We start from the raw sequence: 27803 nt of genomic DNA, 5'->3' as shown, positions 1-27803 counted from the left end.
AGGGTGCAGCCGACGCACTCCTATCGCCAAGGCCGCCCTCTGATCGACCGCCCCTTCCTGGCCGCGACTCAGCGCCAAAGGTATGGGTCTCCGTCCCCGCCCTGCTCTTTAAGCCTAGCCCGGGAGGTCCGCGCAAGCGCACTGGGTCGCATCGAGGCCCCGCCCCCTGAGCCTGGGTAGCGGCGCGAGGGCCGAGAGAACCGTGCGCTGAGGGAAGGCGAAAGAGTAGGTTGGGGCGGCCACGGCGGCCGGCACGGGTCACGTTTCCTCGGGAGGAACGATGTGAGGGAGGGGTCTGGCAAGAGATTGGAACTCCGGAGGCCGGGAGATCTTGTGGCTGAAACCCTTCGTATGCGCGTGGAAACTAGTGTCTAGTGAGGGGGTTGGGCTGGCGCGCATTGATCCCAGACTTTCCGGATCACCTGCCTTTAGATCGGGCCGGTGTCGGGGCCTGTAGGCCAGTGAGGCTGGAGCCAGTTAGAACTACAACGGGGAGCGATTAGGGCCAAACTTTGTCCAGGGTGGAAGCGAGCGGGCCCGCGAAATGGGGCCAGCCTGGGCAGCCGACTGTGTCGTTGCCTCGGGGCCTTTCCAGGCACTGGCCTAAGTCCTGGCGATAAAGTCCGACCGATTTCCTTGTGGGCGTTTTGAGGCTTTCGGTGATCTGGCCCGTCTGTCATTCATTCTTCATTCATTCATGTGATGAATACAGTACTAAGCGCGGCTAATTACTAGGTAGAGAAGCGATCAAGACAAACACTGTTCCTGCGGTACAGGGAAAAGTGATGGGCTGTAGAATGTAGAAACCCGGGGCGGAGAACAGGGACAGCTTCCGGAACTAAATCGCGGGCCCTGATCAGGAGTGGTGGGGAGAGTTCCAAAGAGAAGACAGCACGTGCCAAGTCCTGGAAGGGGGACAGAGGCCGACATGTCCTGGTCACTGAAGATACCTCACTCTGAATCTGTTTCATGCCCAAGGAAGAGATGACAGTGGCCGAGGCTAGGCTACAAACACTGGAAATGGAGATAAATAAAGGAATTCAAAGTACTATATACTTAGGCAGCAAAATCCACAGGATTTGGGGAGAGTGAGATGTAGGAAAGAAGTACTCAAGGCTTGGTACCTGGGTGGGGTTCATCAGAGGAGATGCAGATTTGTGGGAGACAACAACAAATTCTATTCTGATTGTATGGAGACTCGCAGGAAGCAATTGGATATTCTAATTTGAAGGTAGGAAAGTTTTGCTGTGAAGATGTAGATTTGAATGTCATCAGCAAAACATAAATCAAGCCAAGGGAGGGTTGAGGCTGTAGAATGAGAAAAACAAAGGGCCCACTTAGCACCTTCATCTGATTTCTTTTCTTTCTTTCTTTCTTTTTTTTTTTTTTGACAGAGCTTTGCTCTTGTTGCCCAGGCTGGAGTGCAATGGCATGATCTTGGCTCACCATAACCTCCACCTCCCGGGTTCAAGCTATTCTCCTGCCTCAGCCTCCCGAGTGGCTGGGATTACAGGCATGTGCCACCACGCCCGGCTAATTTTGTGTTTTTAGTAGAGATGGGGTTTCTCCATGTTGGTCAGGCTGGTCTTGAACTCCCGACCTCACGTGATCCACCTGCCTCGGCCTCAAAGTGCTGGGATTACAGGTGTGAGCCACCACACCTGGTCCATGTGATTATTTTTATGTCTTATCCTCCTCCATGTCCCCAGTACCTAGTCAAGGGAGTGGCATTAAATGCAAATCAGTGTTTGCCAACTAAATAAAAGCCCAACAGCAAACAGATGTTGGAATTCCAGAGTTGTAGAACGATGGGGGCTCATGGAGGGTTTCATTACTCTAATGTCAAAATAATGGGTTCTTGTCCTGGCTCTGACACTAAGCTTCTGTGTGACCTCTGACAAGTCTCCTCCTACCTGTAAAGCGAGTACAGCCAAAAAATGGTCTCATGTATAGAGCTTCAAACGCTGCTGATAAATTTCACACTGATTTTTCTCTTTTAATCCACACAGCAATCTTACTTGAAAGGGAAGTCGGCTGGGCGCGGTGGCTTATGCCTGTAATCCCAGCACTTTGGGAGGCCGAGAGTGGGGGATCACGAGATCAGGAGATCGAGACCATCCTGGCTAACACAGTGAAACCCCGTCTCTACTAAAAATACAAAAAATTAGCCGGGCATAGTGGCAGGTGCCTGTAGTCCCAGCTACTCAGGAGGCTGAGGCAGGAGAATGGCGTGAACCCAGGAGGTGGAGCTTGCAGTGAGCAGAGATTGTGCGGCTGCACTCCAGCCTGGGCAACAGAGCCAGACTCCGCCAAAAAAAAAAAAAAAAAAAGAAAGAAAGAGGGAGAGAGAGAGAGAGAAAGAGAGAAAGAAAAAGAAGGAAGGAAGGAAAGAAAGAAGGAGGGAAGGGAAGGGAAAGGGAAAGGCAAAGGGAAAGGGAAGGGAAAAGGAAGGAAGGAAAGAAAGGAAAGAAGGGAAAGGGAGAAGTCGTATTATTATGGACTCAAACCCGGGTCTGTCTGTCTGTCTGACTTGAGCCTTGTTCTTTACTATGACTGCCCTCATCTATGTCTCACTCAACAGGGATATTATCAGGACCCTCTTGAGATCACATGCGCATTCTTTCAAAGCATTGTGCTGAGGCTGGCAGACTTTCATAATTGGCCTGGCACTAGCTCTGTCATGGGGACAGGGGGACAGAGCTGAATGTGATGGAGGTTTCCTATTATTCTCTAGCTCCCTTCCTGGGGACCACTGAGTTGGGCAGCCATGTTCTGTTAAATGGCAACAGGGCAGAACAAAATTAATGACTGTGTTTCCAGATTTTTACCCAGATCTTAAACTCCTGAGGCCTGCTGAAAAATGAATGAGTATCAGGGTGTGAGTTTGTACACCTCTGTATGTCTCTGGGCAACCAATCAGACAACTCCTATTACATTGGACACTTGGGTTTCAGCAATTTCCATCTTGCTAATGTGATTTCTCAAAAATATTTTCTGTCTTTTGGTGATTTGATGATAAATGTTCATACATGGAATGTAATCATTTCCTGCTACTAAGATTCCTTCTGGTTTGTATAAGGGAGGAGTTCACCTTATTCGCATTTCATGGTATTCCACAAAGAGCTCCCTCCCCCTTCCCATGTAATTTATTTGAGATCTGCTGACATGAGTTGTTGGAGCTTGAAGGGAATTAATAATGTACTGCAGTGACTCCTATCCCAGGAAAACTTGTTAAAAATACAAAACCTTAGCTGGGCGTGGTGGATCACGCCTGTAATCCCAGCACTTTGGGAGGTCGAGGCGGGTGGATCACAAGGTCAGGAGATCAAGACCATTCTGGCTGACACGGTGAAACCCCGTCTCTACTAAAATACAAAAAATTAGCCAGGTGTGGTGGCGCGTGCCTGTAATCCCAGCTACTTGGGGAGGCTGAGGCAGGAGAATTGCTTGAACCCAGGAGGCAGAAGTTGCAGTGAGCCAAGATCGAGCCACTGAACTCCAGCCTAGGCGACTGAGTGAGACTTCATATCAAAAAAAAAAAACATACAAAGCCTCAACCTATCCTTCCCATCAGGCCTCTTGAATCAGAGTCTCTGGGATGGGGCCCAGGAATCTATTCTTTCCCAAGCTCCCCAGAATGTTCAGCCAGGTTTGGAAACTACTGATCTACCCCTTTCTTCTTGTTTCACAGTTAGGGAATCTGTAGCTCTGGGAGGGGAAGGAACTTGCCCCAGTCACATCTGATATTAGTGCTTCTTTCTCCAATGAAGAGCATTAGGCTGGGAGTCCAGAGACATGGGTTCAAGTCCAGGCTATACCAGTCATCACCTCGGGCAAGTCATTTCACCTCTCCAAGCCTCTGCTTCCTTACTGTGAGAATAATGCCATTGTGTTAGGAATCAAAAGAGAAAGTGGCAGTGGAAATGCTTTGTCAAGCTTTCTATTTTGTGCACATGGAAGTTGTTAAGAGCTAGAACCAGCCAGTGTTCACTCCTGTATACCACGCTGTTCCCTTCCAACAGAGGTCAGGGTCCTGCTGTGTTGGGGGTGGCCGCCAGCCAGTTTCAGTGGTTGCTGGGCTTCAGGCCATCTGTCACCAAGTCTCTTCTCTCCATCTTTTGCAGGTGTTGGGATGGCCACCAACTGGGGGAGCCTCTTGCAGAATAAACAGCAGCTAGAGGAGCTGGCACGGCAGGCCGTGGACCGGGCCCTGGCTGAGGGAGTATTGCTGAGGACCTCACAGGAGCCCGCTTCCTCGGAGGTAAGCCCCTAGCTCCTCCCCACAGCATTCACCATGGCCCGCTGTCTGGCCCCGGCCAGGCTGAGGGTCGCTCCTGTGCATCAGGGACCGTATCTCTTTTGCCTTATTTTTTCCAGTAACTAAAATTGATCTCTAGAAGTAGAAAGTGAAAAAGCAGTGTCCTAGAGTAATCGAATTTAAATATGGGGTTTGAAGTATGACTTAGGCAAATTACTTAACCGCTGTCAGCTGCAGTTTCTTCAGGTGTAAAAATGGGATAATAATAGGACCTACCTCACTGGTTTGGTAAGAGAATTACAGGGTGATTCATGTGAAGCACTTTGCCCAGTGAGCTATTACTGAAAACCCCATAATCACTCTACCTTCTCTGTAACTGGTTTGTGATATATCCTTTCAAGCCTTTCTCTGTGCCTTTATATACATAGATAAGTATACATATAAATATGTCTTTTTTTTAAAAAAACAAATTGTATCATATATATTATTCTATGATATGTTTTTGGTTTTTTATTTGTCTGTCTTAGAACTTTTTAATGCCTTCCATTAGGGTCATCTTCATTCTGAGGCATAGTATTCCAGATGTGGGTGTATCACAGTTTAGTTTCCCTCTACTCATGTCTATTTAGGTGATTTCTCATGATTTTATGACCATAAATAGCATTATAGGGAACATCCATGCGTATGTCTGTTGGGGCACCTATGTGAGTGTTTCTCCAGGTTCAATACGTAAAAGTAGAACTGCTGAGTCCAAACCACACCTTTTTAAAACCTCATCCTTAGGGAAAAAAAGAAAAAAAAAATCTTTTTTAGTTTGGTGACTGGGTAAGACATTTTCATGGTTCAAATTCAGAGGGTAGAAGAGTTTACCCCAATGCAGCCTGTGTTTTGGTTTCTTGTTGATCCTTTCAGATGGCTTATTCATAACAAGTAACTAATAACAAGTAAATATATTCCTTGAGGCCTCGCTCTGTTGTCCAGGCTGGAGTGTAGTGGCACAATCTCGGCTCACTGCAACCTCCACCTCCTGGGTTCAAGCAATTCTCCCACCTCAGCCTCCCAAGTAGCTGGGACTACAGGCATGTGCCACCACGCCTGGCTAATTTTTTTTTTTTTTGGTAGGGACAGGGTTTCACCATGTTGTCCAGGCTGGTCTCAAACTTCTGACTTCAAGTGATCCACTGGCCTCTGCCCCCCCAAAATTGCTGGGATTACAGGTATGAGCCACCATGCCCAGCCTCCTTTTGCCCACTTTTTTTTCTTTAACTTAACAGTACACCTTAAGACCATATTGGTGACTAAAGAGCTGCCAACATCTTTTCTTTTTTTAGCCAGCCCCATCCTTTTTTGTCTCTGTGTGCCCAGAACCTAATGCAGGCCTGATAGAGTCCACAGTCAGTAATTGTTTGCTAAGGCCCAAGTAAATGACGATATCTGTCACCTAAGGCAGGCTGATGGTATGGAATAGAATTGCTTGGGCTGTCAACCTAGATTTTGTGAATTACTTGTATGAATCTAAAATGAAGCATTTTCCCTTCCACACTTTTGTTTCTTCTGCTAATCAATAGGGACCGTGTGAAGATCCAACACTTGGTCTTTCTGGGAGGTAATGGAGCCTAGAAAAGGTGCAATCCACAATGAGATTTCTAATCCAGAAAAAAAGTCAGAAAAATGTACGTGTGTGTGTGTGTGTGTGTGAGAGAGAGAGAGAGAGAGAGAGAGAGAATGATTTTACTCCAAATCTTTACCAAATGCCTGCTCTATGCCGGGCCATTCTAGGCACTGAGGACAGAGAGGTGAGTCAGCCAGAGCCCTAGCCTCTGGAGTTCCTGGTCTAGTTAGAGAACATACCACAAAACAAAATTAAATAACGTCAGCTCTATGAGAAGACACAGGCAGTCTGCTACACAATGTTAACTATCATTTATTGAGTATTTAGTATGTGCCAGGCATTATTCTAAACACTTTGGAATCACTGACTCCTCACCACAACAGAGATAAGGAAACTGAAGCCCAGAGAGGCTAAGTAACCTACCTGAGGTCATTTAAATGGTAAAATAATTGGCAGAGCCAGGATGTGAACCCAAGGAATTTGGCTCCTGAGTCCATGCTCTGAACATCCATGCTTTTTTTCCTCTCCCAAGATACTATATAGGACAGCTGGAAGAAAGAGTAGTTCATTATGATTAGATGATTGAGATGGGGGGTGGTATTTGAACTAGACCTTAAAAGACAAATAGGGAAAACGAACAGCATAGCAAGGACCCAAAAGTAGGAAAAGGCAAAAAAAAAAAAAAAATGTTCAAGAGAATGCAGCTGAAATGCAGGGCGCATAAGTGGATATAGTGGGAAAGAAGGCAGGCCAGCGTCAGACAGCCACGGGGCCTTAGCTACTGGGTGGAGGAGGAGTGTGAACTTTATCCTGTAGATTAGAGCTGCAAACTACCCATATCTAGGCTGAGTATTTGGCTCCTGCAGTGTTTGGGGAGTTAATTTGTTTTTTACAATAAGTAATACATTCAAATACATTTGAACAGGGCGCAAAATTCAAAAGGGTATTCAGTACAGAGTAAGTCCCCTTCCTCCAGCCACTGTTTCCCTGACCAGGGGCAAGCATTGTTAACAGTTTTTTTCACCAGAGTATTTTTAAAAAGTCAGAGCCAACATTTAAAAAAAAAAAATCATGAAATAAAAAAAAAATCTAGCAACCCAACTTGTCTTGAAAAATTATATCATCTGGTAACTCTGGCCTACTTTCCTGCATGACAGTTGGCTAGAGCAGAGTTCTGGCTGCCCCCTTTAGAGAAGATGCAAGTCCTTCTTTTTGCCACAATTCCTATCACTCCCTGTTGCTTCCCTGGCTACAAAGCAGAATTTTGTCATGCATGTGCTATAGTTTTTTTTAAATAGTAGAATAATGTTTCTTTTTTTTGAGACAGAGTCTTGCTCTGTCGCCAGGCTGGAGTGCAGTGGCACGATCTCAGCTCACTGCAACCTCCGCCTCCTGGGTTCAAGCGATTCTCCTGCCTCAGCCTCCAGAGCAGCTAGGACTACGGGTGTGTGCCACCATGCCCAGCTAATTTTTGTATTTTTAGTAGAGATGGGGTTTCACCATGTTGGCCAGGATGGTCTCAATCTCTTGATCTTGTGATCTGCCTGCCTCGGCCTCTCAAAGTGCTGGGATTACAGGCATGAGCCACTGTGCCTTGCCAGTAATGTTATTTTATGTTAATGTCTCTATCAAAAGTGAGAAGATTGTGTGTTTCAGCCTTTAGCCTGTAGATAGCAAAGAACAGCTATATACTATTGATCCTAAATTCAGGAGGGCATAATGAGTCCTGGGACAGAGGCAGAGGGATGTCTTAGCAGAAAAACTCTGAGTTTTTGAGGCCAAGATGAGACTTGTTGGGGGCGACAGAGCTCTATGTGTTCAAGCCAAGGAAATGCTCCTGTAGTCATCACATAGCTACTCAGGGTATTAGGTCACCCCTTATGTAATCTGCAGTCTTTCCCATTCTAACTCATAAAGGCTTCAGACTGAATAAACCTTATTCTCACAAATAGCCTTCCTCAGTTTTATCTTAGATACTGAGGCCAGGGCGGTGGTACACACCTGTAGTCTCAGCTACTTGGGAGGCTGAGACGGGAGGATTTCTTGAGCCCAGGAATTTGAGGATATAGTGCACTATGATGGCACCTCTGAATAGCCACTGTACTCCAGTCTGGGCAACATAGTAAGACCCTATTCCAAAAAAAAAAAAAAAAAAAGATGCTGAGAAGGGTAATTTAGAAATTATCTACCAAAATTTAAAATAGATTTACCTGAATTACTTGATATTTTTACTTTTAAAAATTTAGAATGTATGGACTTTCTCATATACAAAAATATCTAGAATGTATATTCTAGGATACCCATTGAAACATTAATGGTAATAGGAAAATAAAGAAACCACCTATATACTAGATTCAATAAATTATGGTATATCCAAAGAGTAGAATACTATACAGCAATTAAAAATAATGAAAATGTTCTATTTGAACATATAAGGAAATATTTAAAAAGCACAATGTAGTATAGTTTGCTTTGGGGGTGAAAAAAAGAGAAAATATATATGTATACATATATATCAATACAAAGATGACTGGAAGGATGTGTGAGACACTAGTCTGTCATTTGCCTCTGGGGAGGAGAACTGGGTGGCTGGGGCCCAGTGTTTTCCCCAGGGGACTGGAATGAGAGTGAGACATACTTCTCACTATATATTCTTATGTCTCTTTTGAATTTTGTATCATGTATTTGTATTACCTGTTAAAAAAATAATAATATTTTGGCTGGGCATGGTGGCTCATGCCTGTAATCCCAATACTTTGGGAGGCCAAGGCAGGTGGATCACTTGAGGCCAGGAGTTTGAGACCAGCCTGGACAACACGGTGAAACCCCATCTCTACTAAAAATACAAAAATTACCTGGGTGTGGTGGCACGCACCTGTAGTCTCAGCTACTTGGGAGGCTGAGGCAGGAGAATTGCTTGAACCCAGGAGATGGAGGTTGCAGTGAGCCGAGATTGTACCACTGCACTCCAGCCTGGGCAACAGAGTGAGACTCTACCTCAAAAAAAAAAATAGTACTTTAAAAATAAATATCTAAATACCAAATTCTAACACCATGAACTTATACCACCATAATGACAAACTGATATTAACTTAAAGGTTAAAGTCAGGAATGCTTCATAATACAAGTCACAAGATTTTCTTTTCATCTCTTACCCAAGTTCTAGTTCAGTTGTTGGCAGGGATCTCAGAATGCACTTTTCCCTTCTAGAATCAGTGTCCTCGATGGTATTTGGGTTTCTCATCTATGATTAAGTCCAAAGAATGCGGAATGCAGCTGAACTCTAGGCCTGTTAACCTGAGTCACCATCGCTAACATTGGTGGAAAAAACACTCCTGGCTTCTACTAAGGGAACCAGAGTTCACTTTTCCTACCCAGTAACCAAGTCAAAATCAAAAGGCAAGGAGACTGGAGTATGAGCTCCTGATCCATGGAAGGGCCTGGGCTTGAACATCAACCAGCAAGGAGCAGGCTTCCGTGTATGTATGTGTGTGTTGTGTTTAGTAACCATCCTGGTTCAAATCCCAGCACCCCCAGTTACTAGCTGAATATAATTTTGGATCTGTTAACCATCCTGGTTCAAATCCCAGCACCACTTCCTAGCTGAATATAATTTTGGATCAATTAACCTCTCTTTCTCAGGTCCCTTCTCTGTTAAGTGTGGATAATAATAGTATCTTCCTCACAGGGCTAAATGATGAATCTATGTAAAGTATTTAAAACAGTATCTTGCACGTAGTAAGTGCTCAATAACTTGTGGGTTTCTTTTTGTTATTTGCTTTTTGCTTTCTTGCTTCTCTCTCTTTAATACATAGAGATAAACTATCACAGAATCTGGAAGCTCTCTGTGTTCCACTCTCCCCCTTCCACTCTCCCGAGGTAACCACTAATCTACAGTTGGTGTGTCCTCAGTAAATGTAGGCCAGACTTTCCATGGAATTCCATTTGCAGGAAGACAGCTGGTTCACAGGTGCCCTACCTCTGTCCCATTCTCTCTTCTTGATCACAGGTGGTGAGCTATGCTCCATTCACGCTCTTCCCCTCACTGGTCCCCAGTGCCCTGCTGGAGCAAGCCTATGCTGTGCAGATGGACTTCAACCTGCTAGTGGATGCTGTCAGCCAGAACGCTGCCTTCCTGGAGCAAACTCTTTCCAGGTAGGGGACAGTGAAGCATGGGGGGCCAGGAGCTGCCAGAGCCAAGGAACTGGAAGATTGCAGAGCCGTGAGGTGTTACTGTGTCAGCTGACTTGGTGGGATAGAGGAAAGGTACCTCCAAAGAACAAAAAGTCATAGGAGTCAGGAAAGCTGGCTTCTAATCCTGGCTCAACCAGTTATTTATATGGCCTCAAGCCACTGCCTTTCCTTCTCTGGGCCTAAGGTTTCTTCATCTGAAAAATGAAGAGATTGGCTTAAATCCAAGATCCCTTTCATTGTTGACATTCTGTAATATGTGACACCCTACTTTGAAGACTGATATTTCCATTTGGAATTAGGGGAAGTCAGCCTAGTTTTGGAGGAGAACAGAGGTAGGGAAGGTTATTGGTTTAAAGTCAGATTTTCTACTTCTCCTAACCAGCGACCCTTTCTTGTCACCTCAGGCCTCTCATCTTTGGATGGGATGGGGTACAGACTGGGCCACACTCAGGGCATGAGGAAGCAACCTCTGAAATGGTTCAGCCCATCCACCCTTCTCTGTCTCTTTCCCTTGATCTTTTTTTTTTTCTTCTTCAGATTCTGGGGCAATTTCTTAAAATTTCTTTATTTATTTTAGAATTAAATATATATAGGCTGGGCACAGTGGCTCAGGCCTGTAATCCCAGCACTTTGGGAGGCCGAGGTGGGTGGATCACTTAAGTTCAGGAGTTTGAGACCAGCCTGGCCAACATGGTGAAACCCCGTCTCTACTAAAAATACAAAAAAATTAGCTGGGTGTGGTGGCGGGTGCCTATAATCCCAGCTACTTGGGAGGCTGAGGCAGGAGAATCGCTTGAACCTAGGAGGCAGAGGCTGCAGTGAGCCAAGATCACGACACTATACTCCAGCCTGGGCAACAGAGCTAGACTCCATCTCAAAAAAAAGAAGAAATAATAATACATATATATATGTATATATATTCATTGTAGAATTAAATATCTAGAAATATTATGTATTTACATATACATGCTAGATGTGTATATACTGTACAGGCTGAGCATCCCTAATCCAAAAATCCAAAAGCTGAAATGCTCCAAAATTCAAAACTTGTTGAACACCACATGACTCTACCAGTGGAAAATGCCATGCCTGATGTCATGTGACAGGTGCAGTCAAAACACAGTCAAAAGTTTGTTTCATGCACAAAATTAATTAAAATATTGTATAAAATAATCTTCAGGCTATAAGGTGTATATGAAACAAATGAATTTTGTGTTTAGACTTGGGTCCCATCCCCAAGGTGTCTCATTACGTATATGCAAATCTTCCAAAATCCGAAAGACTTCTGGTCCCAAGCATTTCGGATAAGGGATATCCAACCTGTAATTGCATGTCTTTGATTAATTTTTCAACAGAAATTAGACTTTTGTTAGAGACAAAATCTTTTAAAAATGTGTGGGTGAATATGAGAAGGGGTCATAATGGTAAGAAGCTTGGAAACCATTGACTTGTAGCCAAAAACCCAATGAGTCATGAATGTATGAATCTGCCCACCACCTTGCGCCTGAGCTGTTTCTTGCAATGGGCCCAGCTTTGTACCTGCAATCCTGGATTGTGGGAAACATGAGCAGCCCGGCTTATGAACCCTAATGATGCAATTAGGAAGGAGACTTGCAGCTCATCTTTGCAACCCCTGCCTTCTCTGTTCCTCTCTCCTCTCATACACATATAAACCCTAGTTCCTAAGGGAGAAGAGCCCCTACAACACATGAAGGGGAGCACCTCTTCAGAAAAAGGAAAGTGTGTCTCAACTTCCTTGGAGGCTGAAGCCCAGCTGGGACTCTCCTCCTAACCAAGGGCTGGCATGACAGAGCTCACCCTTGGGAGAGAGCTGGCTGAGGAGCAGAGGAACTTCAGGGCAGGCCTGGGCTACTTGGCTTCCCCCACTGGTCTGCTGTGACGTTTCTGTAACAAGGTGAGCCAGGCTTGAGCAGGTGTGCAGAATCCACCCTGAATCTCAAAGGGCAGTAAGTGTGATGTTAATGACCTGTGGATTCCTTCTTATTGTGGCTCTTGTTGAGGCTCCAGAAAACCATACTGGATAGGCCCCTAACACGTCACATGTCATGGCAGTACACTGGGCTATGATGATGAGCCTGCATAGACACAGCCACTACCTTCATGAGGTTTATAGTCAAACAGGAGAGATGACACTAATCATCACACAAAGAAAATGTAAAATTGCAACTGCAGTCAGTGCTATAAAGGAGTGGTTCTTAGTTCTATGAGAACACATAGCAGGGGGATCTGACTCAGATAGGGAAGGCTTCCCTGAGGAAATCACATCATATGAGGACTAGTTGAAGGAGAAACAAACAAACAAAAAAAACCCAGGATATTTAGCTTGGGTCAGAAAAATCTTATTGGTGCACAGGGCATAACTGCTGTCTTCTAATCTCCAAGGGCTGCCGTGGAGGAGGAGGAGAAGGCTCACCCTGGGAGGTCGCAGAGTGTAGGAAAAGCTATGGAGAGTTAGTATTAGGTCAACCAGAAGGCTTGCCAACCATCAGAGCTATTCAAGTAGAATAGAAATATCATGTCATTTGCTAGTTCTTCTTCGGAGCAGTATGTTCAATTCTTTGAATGTAATATCTTATTGACTTTTTACCACAACTCTATGATATAAATATAATTATATTCTTCTCCCTTTTAAAGATCAGCAAACTGAGACATGGAGAGGTGAAATGATTCCCTAAGGTTGCCTACTAGTGAGTGGTAGAGCTGGGATTTGAACCCAGGTCTAGAGCTGGATTCTTAGCCACTATTCTCTACCACATTGGGGCGGACATTCACGTTTTGGCCAGTAGACTCAGAGAGGATTCAGGAGTCAATGACTGAGGATGGGACTCCTTGAAATTTTAGGTCCAATTAAGCCTGCAAAATGTTCTCTGTTTCTTCCTCCAGCACCATCAAACAGGATGACTTTACCGCTCGTCTCTTTGACATCCACAAGCAAGTCCTAAAAGAGGGAATTGCCCAGGTAACCATTCCCAGCCCTACTCCAGTCTGTAACCTGTCCCTCCCATCTCTGTTTGTTTTCTGTTTTGCTGGAAGAATTTGGTCCAGGCCCTCAGCTCATGGGAATCTGCCTCTCACTGGTCCTCACTGGGTTTATCCCAGTGACCAATTCTAGGATGACCAGAAGAATGATTCCACTGGGCTTGGGAGTGTTTGCTGGTACCTCTAATCTCTATGTAGAGTTCATGGTACCTGTGTGCTCTGTGGCTAGGTCCTCAGAGTCAGTCCCTGGGCAGGTACTGTCAGCCTTCAGTTTTCCCCACAGACCGTGTTCCTGGGCCTGAATCGCTCAGACTACATGTTCCAGCGCAGCGCAGATGGCTCCCCAGCCCTGAAACAGATTGAAATCAACACCATCTCTGCCAGCTTTGGGGGCCTGGCCTCCCGGACCCCAGCTGTGCACCGGTGGGTCCCCTGGGCAGCCCCCGGCATACCTGTGGGGTGACATGCTGATGGGTGTACAGTCACTGGCTAGGCGAGGGAACTCCAGCTATGACTGTGCTTTCCTGGGCCCTGGGTCACATGTTGCCCCTGGCCACCCCGACAGCAGTTTCCACTTGTAATGAGATCCTTGGTATGTCAGGGAGAAAAGGGACCTCATAGCTCATCTAGTCTTGTCCCTGCATTGTACAGGCAGAGGAAACAATATCTTGAGAGCCCCAGAGAGAGGAATGCAGGGACTTCTGTCTGGGGGCTGGGCCTCGTAGCATCCATTTCTAGCCAGCAGTGATACTCCAGGTTGCAATGATTTTAGATGGTCTGCAGCAGGATTCCAGACAGCACCTGGAGGCCCAGAGTAAGGGGCTCCAGCTCACTGGGACACTAGGGTAGGTTGGGGTGGGGACAGAGGCTCTCAGGTTTCCTCTAGGCGTATACACCAGGGGCCAAGGTTAGGGCAGCCCAGCATATTCCAACCTGAAGTGGATCTTCCAGGAATGTGATGGGAGGATGCTTTTTAGTGCTCAGCTGATTATCAGAGTCATGTTGCTGTATATATGAGGTCATGGGCAGAGGGGTCTTCCAGGTCCATCCAATTACTGAACAGCCATCTCTCTTCCAACAGACATGTTCTCAGTGTCCTGAGTAAGACCAAAGAAGCTGGCAAGATCCTCTCTAATAATCCCAGCAAGGGACTGGCCCTGGGAATTGCCAAAGCCTGGGAGCTCTACGGCTCACCCAAGTAAGGGTGTGAAAAGGTAGCAGGAGGATCCTGCTTTAGTTTCAGCATTATGAGTTTAGCAACTTCTTTTCTTGCCGGCCATCATTAGAGAATAAGGGGATTTTTCTAGGAATAGAAACTTATACCTTTACATGACAAAATTATTTTAAGGTTTCCTTCTTAAATAACAGATGCTGACTATGATTTAACTTTTTCTTATTAACTGGAGGTCGTCATTATGACTGTCAGCAATTGCAGCTTGCTGTAATACAGTAGTGCTACCTAGGGTTAAAGAGGCATGCAAGGCTGTTTGCCTGCACTAATAGCTGTGACTGCTAGGCTTTAAGTTCTTAGTTATTTCCTTTTTTTTTTTTTTTGAGACAGAGTCTCACTGTCACCCAGGCTGGAGTGCAGTGGTACAATCTTGGCTTACTTCAACCTCCACTTCCCGGGTTCAAGCAATTCTTCTGCCTCAGCCTCCTGAGTAGCTGGGATTTCAGGCGCATGCCACCACACCTGGCTAATTTTTGTATTTTTAGTAGAGACGGGGTTTCACCATGTTGGTCAGGCTGGTGTCGAACTCCTGACCTCGTGATCTGTCCACCTTGGCCTCCCAAAGTGCTGGGATTACAGGCGTGAGCCACTGCGCCTGGCCTCTCATTCATTTTCTTCATAGTTTTCTTGTCTGTTTCCCAATTCTCAGCTCTTACTTTTGACTACTGTTGGTGTGCTTGAATTTGGAATCCTCCACCCCCCATGCCCATGCCTCCCTTCTGATTTGCTGTGGTTTGGGAAAACAAATGATCCAGATTGTTATGATTGGGTCTGAAGAGTGTGAGGGCCTCTTGGATGAGTAAATGCATAAGCTTTGACTACGGAATTTTATGGTATCCTTTTTAACTGCTTAGAGGCATTTTTCGCTTTCTTCCTATTTCTCAAGTGAAGATGTTAGGTAAGTGATTTTCAGATCATCGAGGGGCCACTATACTAACAGTTATTGCAATGTTAATATAGCATTAATAGTCCTTAATGTACACTTACTAGTGCCACACCTTGTGCTAAGCTCAGTACATAGAGGATCTCATTGAATTCTCATAATAAGCTCTCTGAGGTCAATACTGTTCAACTCCCTCGTTTTACAGATGAGAAAACTGAGGTTCTGAGAACCGAAGTGAATTGTTAAGGCTAAGTGATGAGTTGGTGGCAGATCCCAAAGTCTACCTCCCTCCAAAACCTCCACTCTTAATCATGCTCTTACCTCCAAGGGAGCCTCTCTGTCCTTGCTAAGCCTCACTAAGACCTAAGAAACCTCAGACTGTACGCATTTAGAAGTCATCAGACAAATATTCTTTCAAGTATATTGGCTAGGTTGTATTTTAAGAGAGTGAAGCCAGGGGATGGGTCAGCTGGGGAACTGCTGACAGACAAATGCTGCAGAGGGTTTTGCCTGCCAGCCTGTCAATAACGTGGACAGAAAATACTCGTGTGTCCAGAATTAGGCACTGGTAGGTAGGAGTTATGTGGCACCTGAGCCAGAACTGGCTTCCCCCATTGTGAGAGTGAGATAGGTTCTTCTGCTGACCTAGCACATGACCTTGGCAAGTTAGTTCTTTTCTTCTCTGAGCTTCAGTTTCCTCATTTGTAAAATAGGAGTAATAACAATACCTAAAGGGGTGTTAGTGAGAATTAAATGAGATCATGGATCTGAAAAATGTTCTTAAAAATCTGTGTGGATCATTATGTGGTACTTTCAATAATAATAATAGGCCAGGTACGGTGGCTCACACCTCTAATCCCAGCACTTTGGGAGACCGAGGCGGTTGGATCATCAGAGGTCAGGAGTTCATGGCCAGCCTGGCCAACATGGTGAAACCTTGTCTCTACTAAAAAATACAAAAATGAGCCAGGAATGGTGGCAGGCACCTGTAGTCCCAGCTACTTGGGATGCTGAGGCAGGAGAATCGCTTGAACCCGGGAGGTGGAGGTTGCAGTGAGCCAAGATCACCCCACTGCACTCCAGCCTGGGTAACAGAGCGAGACTCCATCTCAAAAATAATAATAATAATAATAATAGCTATCATTTGACAAGTATTAGTTTTAATTCATACAACAGCAAACTGAGGCTGAGAGTTTGAATAACTTACCCAAAGTTACACAACCAGTAAGTATGGAATTCATCTGCCTCTAAAGCCTATGTTCTCTCTACTTCCCTGTTCTGCCTCTAAGAGATAGGGTTCCACAGTATTGACTGAAAAACTGCATTGGTAGAGCAGATTAATTTTCATCAATTATCTCATGATTTTTTAAATTTTTAAAATTTTTTAAAAATGGAAGCCTGCAAAATGACTTACAATTTCAATTTAGACAAACTCTCAAAGCATAGGGCCTGTGGTTAGAATGAGTAGAATAAGAAAAGGGGACTACTGGTGATAAAAGGTTGGGAACTGTGATCTTTTTAACACCATTTTTTTTTTTTTTTGAGACAGAGTTCGCTTTTGTTGCCCAGGCTGGAGTGCAATGGCACGATCTCGGCTCACTGCATCCTCCGCCTTCCAGGTTCAAGGGATTCTCCTGCCTTAGCCTCCCAAGTACCTGGGATTGCAGGCGCCCACCACCATGCCTGGCTAATTTTGTATTTTTAGTAGAGACGGGGTTTCTCCATGTTGGTCAGGCTGGTCTGGAACTCCCGACCTCAGGCAATCCGCCCGCCTCGGCCTCTTAAAGTGCTGGGACTATAGGCGTGAGCTACCACGCCCGGCCATAACACCCTTATTTTATAGATGGGAAAACCAGGGCCCAAGGAACGAAATTGCATTACCCGAGTCAATTACCAAGACACAGTACAAGTCACTGGCAGAGCCAGGACTAGCACTCAGGGGTCCTCACCCCCAGCCAGCATGCTTCCTTAGCTGACAACTTTCCTACTAGGAAACAGACTGCTGAGAACTGCTCAGAACTGAAGGTGGGAGAGGTCAAATATGTTTTCTGAGCCCAGCTCTGATTGTTTAGCAGTTGGCAGACTGACTTAATTAGCTGGGGTGTGCAGTTCCTCTTTAACCTCCAGCTGCCAGCCTTCCTCCTCCACCTCTTTTTGGAGGTGGGCCAGCCTGGGCCAACTGCCACCCTCACCCATGAGCGGGACAGTTTAGGCTGCAAAGTGAAGAGCAAAGCCATTGGCCCTTAGGACTCTCTCAGGGCAAGATGACTTGTGAGAGCACCACTTTTAGTTTGTCTCTCAGGCACCCAACTCAAAGCCAAGACTCAGCTTAATGTCACGTCTGACCTCATGAGATTTCAGGCAAACCAGGAGAGGGGACTTACTAAGACCTATATTTTGGCTAAGCAGAAAGGAGTCAGGCAAACAGAGTTTAGACCAAGAGGTTCAGCCAAGGTCGGGAGAAGCAGAGATAGACAAGAGAGGCTAAATAGAAGAGGTCAGGGAATATACACTTAGAATCCTAAGCCAAAGCCTAGGGTTCCATGGGTCTCAGGAAGAAGCCACAGACACAAAGCAGTACAGTCACAGCAAAAATGGAGTTTGGAGGCTGAGCGCGGTGGCTCACACCTGTAATGCTAACACTTTGGGAGGCCGAGGCGGGCATATCACCTGAGGTCAGGAGTTTGAGACCAGCCTGGCCAACATGGTGAAACCCCATCTCTACTCAAACTACAAAAATTAGCCAGGGGTGGTGGCACACACCTGAAATCCCAGCTACCCGGGAGGCTGAAGCAGGAGAATCGCTGGAACCCAGGAGGTGGAGGTTGCAGTGAGCCTAGATTGTGCCACTGCACTCCAGCCTGGGCAACAGAGGGAGACTCCGTCTCAAAAAAATAAATAAAATGTAAAAGAAAAAAAAATGGAGTTTGGTACTGCTGAGCATTCGCCCTAGGAATCTGTTAGGGGACTGGACCTATCTTTGACAACGGAAATATGTTAGCTGGCAGCCAAACAGATAGTTCTCTGGCATAAGCTTTTCCCTGAGTCCTCAAGCCCCTGCCTCTTTAAGAAATACATGAATAATCAGAGAGGAAGAAGCCATGTAAGCCCTAGTGATCTCATTAATACTATGAGATCAAACGTGGCCCTGTGTACATTACAGGAATCTTGGGAGGGCCCAGGAGATAATGTAGTTGTTTGTAGTTGGCTCTGTGGGTTTCTGTAGGGTTCCATTTCGTGTAAGAACCACACTCCTTTATTGTATCCTTTACAATCTAATAATAGAGCCATTAGCCCCAGACCCCCTGCATTGTTCTTTTACAAAATGTTCCTCAATACTCCCACTTGTTTATTCTTCCAGAAGGATTTTAGAATTATGTTAAGTTCTAAGAAAAAGTCCTCTTGGGTTTTTGAGATGGTTTTAAATCTAAATTTTAATTTGCACAGAAATTCATCAACCCATGACATCATTACAATATTTCATCTGCCCACTGGAGAAGGGTCAGAAGCATCTTCATTTTTGAAGTTTTCTATTTTCAGGAAATCATATGTGATAGCATCAGGTGTCTATGCCTGAGGTAATCTCAAGGTTCCCGAGAGAGGGAACATCTGTTCTTTCAGGGAAGCCGTGTTCTTATTCTTATTCCAGGAGGTGGGGTGGTGCGGGGGTTGAGGGGAGAAACAAAGGAAAAACAAGTTCTATAGTAGCCTCGGGCCACCTGTGCTCTTTCCCCAGTGCTCTGGTGCTACTGATTGCTCAAGAGAAGGAAAGAAACATATTTGACCAGCGTGCCATAGAGAATGAGCTACTGGCCAGGTAAGTAAAGGAAGGGGGACTTCTAGGTGTGGCTCCAGGATTGGGGGTGGCGCACTCAGAACATATCATCCATTCCCTCTGGCTCTTGCCCATTTTTCCCAGGAACATCCATGTGATCCGACGAACATTTGAAGATATCTCTGAAAAGGGGTCTCTGGACCAAGACCGAAGGCTGTTTGTGTAAGCATTCCCAAGAATCCAGTGGAAGGCTGGTTTATGAAACTCATCCTGCCACCCTCTTCCCCAAAATGATTCTTTCTTCTGGGAGATGTGATGGCTTGCTTCCTTCTCTCATAATTTCTGAAATATCTCATCCTCCCAGGAAATTTTGGAGAAAGCCAGCCACACTGTGCTTCTATCAGAGCTGTTGACATTCTGGATCAGGGTCTCCTTAGAGATCATCTTAGTTTTCATATGCCCTAAGTTCCCAAAAGTTTTCTTGCCCCTCTTAGTAAGGTGAGGTCAGGCTTGAGAAGCTGAGCTGGGCAGTCAGGGAGGAAGAGGAGCAGCTGGCTTATTCTGTGATTGGTCTGGATGCCACTGTCTGAGCTCGGGCCTGGATTTGTGTTCCAAGCCAAGCCTTATCCTTCTCTGTAGGGGCCACCACCAGGTAGATTTAGTGCTACATATTTCGGTAGCATTGCAGCACATGTATATAGACCTAGACCTTTGTGATTGTTAAAATTAAAACTGTCCATGGAATTTCACAATACCACTCACTGCTTTTCAAAATGTGCTTTTATCATAACAAAACAAAGTAGTTAATTTACTTTTCAGATAAACTAGACAGTATCAAATAGGTCAAAAGAAAGGAAAAGACGTTTAAAAAGTCTGTGTCTTAATCAGACTCATCATTTTACATGTTTGCATTTCCACCTTCACCCTTGCCATTAAAAACTTTTTCAGTCTGGTTTCAGCTGCTTTAAGCAGTGGAAATATAAAGTGTGTTTTACTACACATGGCAGTATGATTCTGCTGCTCGGTAATTTCGAGCCAACATTTTTATGCATTTACCAAATTTGATTCTAGAGACCTTCTTGTTCCTTCTGGCCTTCTTAGAATGACTCTAAATCTAGAATATTCTAAAGTATTCTGTACGGCACACCTCCCTGTTTTCAGTAGAAGCCCTGGTAGTGTGGATATCTACTTTTACTGGTTCCAGTGAACCCCTGACCAGGCTCCCACTGTGGGCTGAATTTTGAAAAAGCCAAATTCGTCTTGATGCACCCTGAAATATATTGAACCACTGAACAAATCAGTTATAATTTAACACAGCAGCCTTCTCCATCCTGTGTTCCAGGGATGGCCAGGAAATTGCTGTGGTTTACTTCCGGGATGGCTACATGCCTCGTCAGTACAGTCTACAGGTTGGTATTTTCTGTGAGACCATTCTTTGCCTCCTGGGACCCACAAGAGCTCCACCGAGACCCAATTCAGGCTTATAACAACCTGGATTTTCCGAGTCCTCACTTCACTTCTTTCTCAGGGAGCTTGCTGCTAGAACCTCCTATCTTCCCTCAAGCCTTTTGCTACCTCTCACTCTACAAACACAGTCTTCTAGAATTTGAATCCTCAGGAATCCACAGAGCTTCAGCCATTTACACTGTTTCCAGAGATGTGCTGGCAAATGTTTAACAACAATCAGCTCTCACTGGTTGATGTAAGCCAGTTCCAGTGTACTGCTGACAATTTTTTTCCTGCCAACTCTTACCTTTATCTGAATCAGAAAGTTTTATCATCTCCTCATTCATGTTAATAACAGTAATATCACCTCATTTTGCTATCCTACCATGTAGTTTCATTCGTTTCCACATCCATTATTTCATTTAACCCTCACAATCACTCGGTGAGGCATATAATTATCCGCATTACACAGATGGAGAAACTAACGTTTAAAGAGATGGAGAGGCTTCTCTAAGGCCCCCACAGGAAGTTCCCAGGTTTTCTGACTTTCAGGCCAATGGTATTCCCATTCTTCTCTGCTCTAACATCCACATCATGGAGAGGCTAAGAAGCTCTGCTCTCAGCTGGGAGATGATAAAGGAGGAAATAAGTTTAGAAATACCATGGGCAGTGAGCTGGAGGTCATGAGCTTGACTGCCTCTGTGTGATGATGGGCAAGTTCCTGACCCTTTCTAGGTCTGTTTCTATGAGCTGGGGGAGCTACACTAGAAAACTGAGGGGGCTCCTTCTAGGTCTGTAATTCATCTAGGACTCCCCCCGAGGGTTGAGCTCCGTATGAGGAGGCTCTACAGAGGTGGCATCTCGATAGAACATCCTTTTCTTTAGATAGGTGGTTAACAGTGGTGGCAACTTGCTGACTACAGGAGAGATAAACTGTCTATTAGAAAAATAGGTCTAGGCCGGGCATGGTGGTTCACGCCTATAATCCCAGCACTTTGGGAGGCCGAGGCAGGTGGATTACTTGAGGTCAGGAGTTCAAGACCAGCCTGGCCAACATGGTGAAACCCTGTCTCTACTAAAAATACAAAAATTAGCTGGGCGTCATGGCACACCCCTGTAATCCCAGCTACTCGGGAGGCTGAGGCAGGAGAATTGCTTGAGCCCGGGAGGCAGAGGTTGCAGTAAGTTGAGATTGTGCCACTGCACTCCAGCCTGGCTGACAGAGCGAGACTCTGTCTCAAAAAAAAAAAAGAAAAGAAAAATAGGTCTAGATTTCAAAACAGGACAAAGAAAACTTAGAAGAGTTTGAGATAACAAGGAAGGAAAGTAGTGTTTAAAGAGGTAGACCTTTTTTTTTTTTTTGAGACAGAGTTTTGCTCTTGTCAACCAGGCTGGAGTACAGTGGTGCGATCTCGACTCACTGCAACCTTTGACTTCCAGTTTCAAGCGATTCTCCTGCTTCGGCCTCCTGAGTAGCTGGGATTACAGGCACCCACCACCACGCCCAGCTAATTTTTGTATTTTTAGTAGAGACAGGGTTTCACCATGTTGGCTAGGCTGGTCTCGAACTCCTGACCTTACGATCCACCCACCTTGGCCTCCCAAAGTGCTGGGATTACAGGTGTTAGCCACCACGCCTGGCCAAGAGGTAGACATTTTTAGGGAACTGAGCAGCTCAGAGCAGGTTTAGACATGGAGAGAGATCTAGAAGGCTTAGTGACTTGCTAGGTGACCCTGGGCAAGTCCTTGCTTATCTTTGGTTTTGCTTTCCTGCTTCTAACATAATGGGGTATTTCTCTGGGTTTATTTCTGATGTTCTGGTCACCTGTGATTCTGCATGGAATGCCAGACTAGTAGTTGGGTTCCTGGGGTTATTGCTGAAGATTGGGTGAAGGTGCTACAGGTGGACCAGTAGTATCAAAGGAAGGACAGCACTGGGTGGGGGTCACAGGAGAGACCTGATCCTGCTGTGTGCCGTTTGCAGTGGTCTGGAGCCAAGGACAGACTGTCTCCCCATTGCATGAGAATGGGAACCGGAGTTGGGAGGCATGATCCCCTGCTGTTTCCTTGCCTTTTATACACTCAGCTCTTGCGGTAATCAACCATTCATCCTGTGATCACCCACTTGAGGCCTTTGTTCATATTATTCTCTTAGCCTGAGTATCCCTTCCCTATTGAGTCTCTCTTGTCAGGCTCTACCTGTCCTTCAGAACCCCACTCAAATTTCAACTTATTCAGCAACAACAACAAATATTTATTGAGCAACTACAAAGTGCCAGGAACTGTGTTAGACACTGGAGTTACAACAGAAAATGAGGAAAATGATAAGAGCCCTGTGCTATGGAGCTCACAGTCTGGTCAGGGAAATGGGTATCAGAAAGTAAACAAAAATATGGCCATTTACCGTGGCTCATACCTGTAATCCCAGCACTTTGGGAGGCCTAGGTGGGTGGATTGCATGAACTCAGGAGTTCGAGACCAGCCTGGGCAACATGGCAAAACCCCATCTCTACAAAAAATACAAAAATTAGCTGGGTGTGGTGGCGTGCACCCGTAGTCCCAGCTACTTGGGAGGCTGAGGAGGGAGGATTGCTTGAGCCTGGGAGGTGGAGGTTGCAGTGAGCCAAGATTGCGCCATTGCACTCCAGCCTGGGTGACTAAGCAAGACCACCATCTCAAAAGAAAAAAAAAGTAAACAAAAATAGAAAAAAAATTGGGATTTGTGTGTGTGTGTTTGTGTTTGTGTGTGTGTGCGTGTGCATGCATGTGTGCATGTTTGTGTTTTAGTTTCAGGTAACTGCTTTCAATGAAACAACTGGGTAAAAAGATAGAGAATTATGGGAAATCCACATTAAATAGAGTGGACAGGGAAGCCTTCTCTGAAAAGGCGACACTGAGCTGAGATGTAAGGATGGTAAGGATCCAGCTATGCATGGGAAAAGCCGAAAGGAAGGGGGTTTCAGGTTGAGGGAAAAGCACTGCAGGCCTAGAGGAGGGAAAGAGCTTTGTGATTTGAGGAATGACAGGCCTGTGTGGCTAGAATGGCGGAGACTAGGAGTCAGGGATGGTACAAGGTTGAAAAAGTAGACAGGAGCCAGTTCCTGAAGGATCTTGAAGGCCACGGTAGGGAGTATGGAACACAGTGGGAAGCTGAGCACATAGACAAGTGTTCTACCCTTACACCTTCTATTGTTTCCCACAGATTGGGGGATTCTTGCCTTTGCAGGGGCTCACAGTCTGGCACAATGATACATAACTATAACATATCACACCTGGCTCACAAGGATGTTTCAATGATCCTGGGTGATAATGAGGGTGAAGATATAAATCATGATTCCTGGCACCTAATGGATGTTCAGTAAACGTCAGCCGAAGTAAAATAAAGTCGAATTCCTTTTGTCTTCTTCCCTCTGCAGAATTGGGAAGCACGTCTATTGCTGGAGAGGTCACGTGCTGCCAAGTGCCCAGACATTGCCACCCAGCTGGCTGGGACTAAGAAGGTGCAGCAGGAGCTGAGCAGGCCGGGCATGCTGGAGATGTTGCTCCCTGGCCAGCCTGAGGCTGTGGCCCGCCTCCGCGCCACCTTTGCTGGCCTCTACTCACTGGATGTGGTATGTGGGCAGCCTGTTTCTCCTACCACAGGCGTCCTAGGTGGCAGCGACCTAGAGCCCAATGTGTTGGGGAGGGTGGAGCTGACATTGTGACAAGGGTTGGTGATGCTCTGGAGAACCCCTAGAACTCTGAGCAGAAGGGCAGCCTCATAATGGAAGGATGGGGGCTGGAATCCATTGTAAGCTCCCTCAGCAAAAATAGAGATGAGGATGGCAACCAGAGGGAAGGGACTAAGGCAGGTGGCAAGAATTGAGAAGTGTATCAGGCTGCCTGCTCCAGGGCCCTGAGCTGTTGCTAAAGAAAGGCCTGTTCTCATTGCGTCGGCTGCTGCAGGGGGTTTGTTGGGAGTGTCATCCAGATAGTAGCATTCCGCCTGAAGGAATTTGTGGCTGTTCTCCCTCCTGTTCTTCCTCTGATGCTGCTCTGCATAACCAGCTGGACCTAAGCTTCTTGCCTCTTTAGCCTTTAAACTTCTGATAACTGCTTTCTGCCTCCTGCCAGGGTGAAGAAGGGGACCAGGCCATCGCCGAGGCCCTTGCTGCCCCTAGCCGGTTTGTGCTAAAGCCCCAGAGAGAGGGTGGAGGTAGGTGAATCTCCCTTTGCAGGGCTCCTCAATGAGAGGGACTAGCAGGCTGTGGCCAGTGCTCATTGGCACTTACTCTGGGCACAGTCCTGGGCATGGGGGATACTATTGGAACTGACACAGGCCACATGTTGGACAGTGTCCCCTAAGACCCTGTGACTAAGTCCGGGAGCACAGGGGAATTTGATTAACCAGCATTGAAGGGTTTGGACAAGTTTTACCTGAGGTGCCTGTGGGTAGATTGTTGGGAAGTGGAGTAGGGTCATATTAGGAGACTGGAGAGAATTCATGTCTGTTTTCCTTTCTAGTTTGAAACTCCTTGAGGTCAGGGGTCATGTCTGCCTCTCCAGAGGAGAGGATTTTTTTAATCTTTGTCTGAAGAGGTGGGTAGGAATTTCCCAGGTGGAAAGGAGGAAGAGTGTTCCATACAAAAGGGACAACCTCAAGCCAAGGCACTGGGCAATGAAAGTGTGGGATGTTTGGAGGTTAATGAGAAACTGGTGAGGCTGGAGGGGGAGCTGGGAGGGGACAGGGATTTAGGCTGAAAAAATGGTTTGCATCCTGATTATAAAGGGCCTTGAATATATACTGAGAAATTGGATTTTATCTTAAGGGCAGTGGGAAGCCATTAGAGAGTTTTAAGCCAGGAAGGGACACATTAATCCAGGACTCAAGTGGTTAGCAGTGGTGGGAACTTGCAAAACTTACAAAGTTTCTGCATTGTAGAAGATGTCCTGGAATGAGGGGAGACATTGGTAGCAGAAAGACCATGGAAGAGGCTGATACAGTTGTTCAGAAGAGCAACGTAGAGGCCTGGGCTAGGGCTATGACTATGGGGTCAACTGGAGAGACATGTCCTAGATAGTGAGAGGGTAGTGGAAGGGAGGAGTTAAATATCACTCAGGGGTACCTTTTGCCTGATTGGGAGTAGGAAGGTCCAGGAGGGGCAGGTTCGGGCAGAAGGAATAAATTCTGCTTGGATAAGTTGAGTTTGTTTGCGGGGCAGTCATATGATGTCTAAGCAGGGAGCCTGCATTAAATATTTGGAAGTTAACTTTTTTTTTCTTTTTTTTTTTTTTTGAGATGGAGTCTTGCTTTGTCACCAGGCTGGAGTGCAGTGGCATGATCTCAGCTCACTGCAACCACTGCCTCCCAGGTTCAAGCGATTCTCCTGCCTCAGCCTCCTGAGTAGCTGGGACTACAGGTGCGCGCCACCACACCCAGCTAATTTTTGTATTTTTAGTAGAGATGGGGTTTCACCATGTTGGCCAGGATGGTCTCAATCTCGTGACCTCATGATCCGCCTGCCTCAGCCTCCCAAAGTGCTGGGATTACAGGCGTGAGCCACCATGCCCGGCCAGAAGTTAACAATTTTTAGGGTATAGATGGAGACTCAGGAATAGGAGAGATCTCCCTGGGAAAATGTACATGGAGGAGAGAGCAAGCGTAGAGGACCAATTCCCCTGGGACCCCAGCATTTAAGAGAAGGAGCCAGTAATGGAGCTTGAGAAGGAACAGCTGTAGGTAGGAGGAGAACCAGGGAGGAACAGTGTAGTGGAAGATGTGTTCACTGCATGAGTAAGGGTTCTCCTGTCAAAGTGAGCTTCCCTCCTGGGGAGCCAGATATGCCCTGGCTTCACAGAGCGGGTGCCAGGAACTGAGGCTGCTGACTTGCCTATGTGGCCCCAAAAGTGAGGGCATGGGATAGAGGAGGTAGGCAGAGGGTCCAGGGTGACTGGCCAGTTTCATTGCAGGTAACAACCTATATGGGGAGGAAATGGTACAGGCCCTGAAACAGCTGAAGGACAGTGAGGAGAGGGCCTCCTACATCCTCATGGAGAAGATCGAACCTGAGCCTTTTGAGAATTGCCTGCTACGGCCTGGCAGCCCTGCCCGAGTGGTCCAGTGCATTTCAGAGCTGGGCATCTTTGGGGTCTATGTCAGGTGAGCCAATCAGGAGAAGCTCTTTCCACTACCTGCTTGCAAGAGTGCCAGCCAAGTGAGCCTAGAGGGGAACACTGGAAAGAGTCAGGAATCCTGGGCTTCAGTGCCAGCTCTGCCAGTCCCTAGCTTTATTACCTGTTTCTTTTTCTATTAAGTGAGGCCAAGGACCCAAGACCTGCCCACCTCACCAGGGTATCAGATGAAGCCCTGATGAGAAGTCCTTTGCAACCGTGAAGGAAACTCCAAATAGCACCAAGAGGACTCAGAACATATGGTTTGACAACGTAGGACTAGAAGGAGACTCCAGAGAGGAACAGAGACTCTAAAATCCTAGCACTTTCTTGGGTATAGTCAGTTACCCATGTACTGCTCAGCTGGGTCCAGGGAAGGTCCTGGGTTTGGGGCTGAGTCCAGGTGATGTGTGTCCCCTGCCTCCATTTCTATAGGCAGGAAAAGACACTCGTGATGAACAAGCACGTGGGGCATCTACTTCGAACCAAAGCCATCGAGCATGCAGATGGTGGTGTGGCAGCGGGAGTGGCAGTCCTGGACAACCCATACCCTGTGTGAGGGCACAACCAGGCCACAGGACCTTCTATCCTCTGTATTTGTCATTCCTCTCCTAGCCCTCCTGAGGGGTATCCTCCTAAAGATCTCCAAAGTTTTTATGGAAGGGTAAATACTGGTACCTTCCCCCAGCTCTCCATCTGAGGATCAGAAAAGTTGTGTTTCCCTTAGATGAGATCTAGAGGCCCCCAAATCCTTGAGATGTGGGTATAGCTGAGGGGAAGCTGCTCTGAGGTAAAGGTCCATGAACCCTGCCCCACTCCTGTCAGCCCCTCATCAGCCTTTTCAGCAGGTTCCAGTGCCTGACTGACTTGGGATAGGACTGAGTGGTAGGAGGAGGGGGAGTGGAGGGGCATAGCCTTTCCCTAATTCTGCCTTAAATAAAACTGCATTGCTGATTCAGTGATGATTCCTTACTTTGTGCATAGAGGGGAGCGGGGAGCTGTAATCTACGTTAGCCCACTTAAATGTATTAGAGCAGGGAAGTGACTGGTCTATAATCAGGGTCCCCCTAGACCAGTCTCTACAGGTGGAACCCTTAAGTTTCAATCCTTAGCCACCCACTAATGCTCTTACTGGATCACAGGGAGGAATGAGAGTCCCTGGCAGGAGCCCAGGAGGGAAGGCAACCAAGATGGGACATACATAACAGTTGTGAACTGGCTTCAGTCACTTGCCTGCTTAGCTCAGGGGCTTGT

At 46.3% G+C, this 27803-nt stretch overlaps 1 protein-coding gene across 3 annotated transcripts; it reads left to right on the top strand.

Annotated features, from left to right (window-relative positions):
* The first annotated feature begins 103 nt into the window (after positions 1 to 103).
* On the top strand, positions 104 to 27507 carry GSS (glutathione synthetase). Of its 3 annotated transcripts, none has more exons than XM_002830244.4 (13): positions 104 to 225; positions 4125 to 4261; positions 9880 to 10025; positions 12969 to 13044; positions 13348 to 13487; positions 14146 to 14262; positions 18915 to 18995; positions 19098 to 19175; positions 20296 to 20362; positions 23816 to 24010; positions 24513 to 24594; positions 26349 to 26538; positions 26985 to 27507. In XM_002830244.4, the coding sequence occupies exons 2-13, from the start codon at positions 4133 to 4135 to the stop codon at positions 27106 to 27108; spliced, it is 1425 nt and encodes a 474-aa protein (XP_002830290.1). In that variant the 5' UTR covers positions 104 to 225; positions 4125 to 4132; the 3' UTR covers positions 27109 to 27507. The 3 variants fall into 3 exon arrangements, with proteins under 3 accessions (XP_002830290.1, XP_009231806.1, XP_054398161.1); XM_009233531.4 differs by having other exon boundaries at positions 139 to 225; positions 26694 to 27507; XM_054542186.2 differs by having other exon boundaries at positions 224 to 1231.
* Positions 27508 to 27803: the final 296 nt, after the last annotated feature.

The sequence above is a fragment of the Pongo abelii genome, chromosome 21 (assembly GCF_028885655.2).
Source record: "Pongo abelii isolate AG06213 chromosome 21, NHGRI_mPonAbe1-v2.0_pri, whole genome shotgun sequence".
In the NCBI taxonomy this organism is placed as follows: Eukaryota; Metazoa; Chordata; class Mammalia; order Primates; family Hominidae; genus Pongo; species Pongo abelii.
The sequence above is the reverse complement of the archived record's forward strand: the minus strand, read 5'-3'. Positions and strand labels throughout refer to the sequence as shown.

What these genes read in the sequence shown, in the direction of transcription:
- GSS (XM_002830244.4), top strand. Translation starts at nt 4,133, where the DNA reads ATGGCCACCAACTGGGGGAGCCTCTTGCAGAATAAACAGCAGCTAGAG. An exon ending in CGGACCCCAGCTGTGCACCG is followed by an intron (nt 13,488 to 14,145) that starts GTGGGTCCCCTG and finishes CTCTTCCAACAG; the next exon opens with ACATGTTCTCAGTGTCCTGA. An exon ending in ATCTTTGGGGTCTATGTCAG is followed by an intron (nt 26,539 to 26,984) that starts GTGAGCCAATCA and finishes CCATTTCTATAG; the next exon opens with GCAGGAAAAGACACTCGTGA.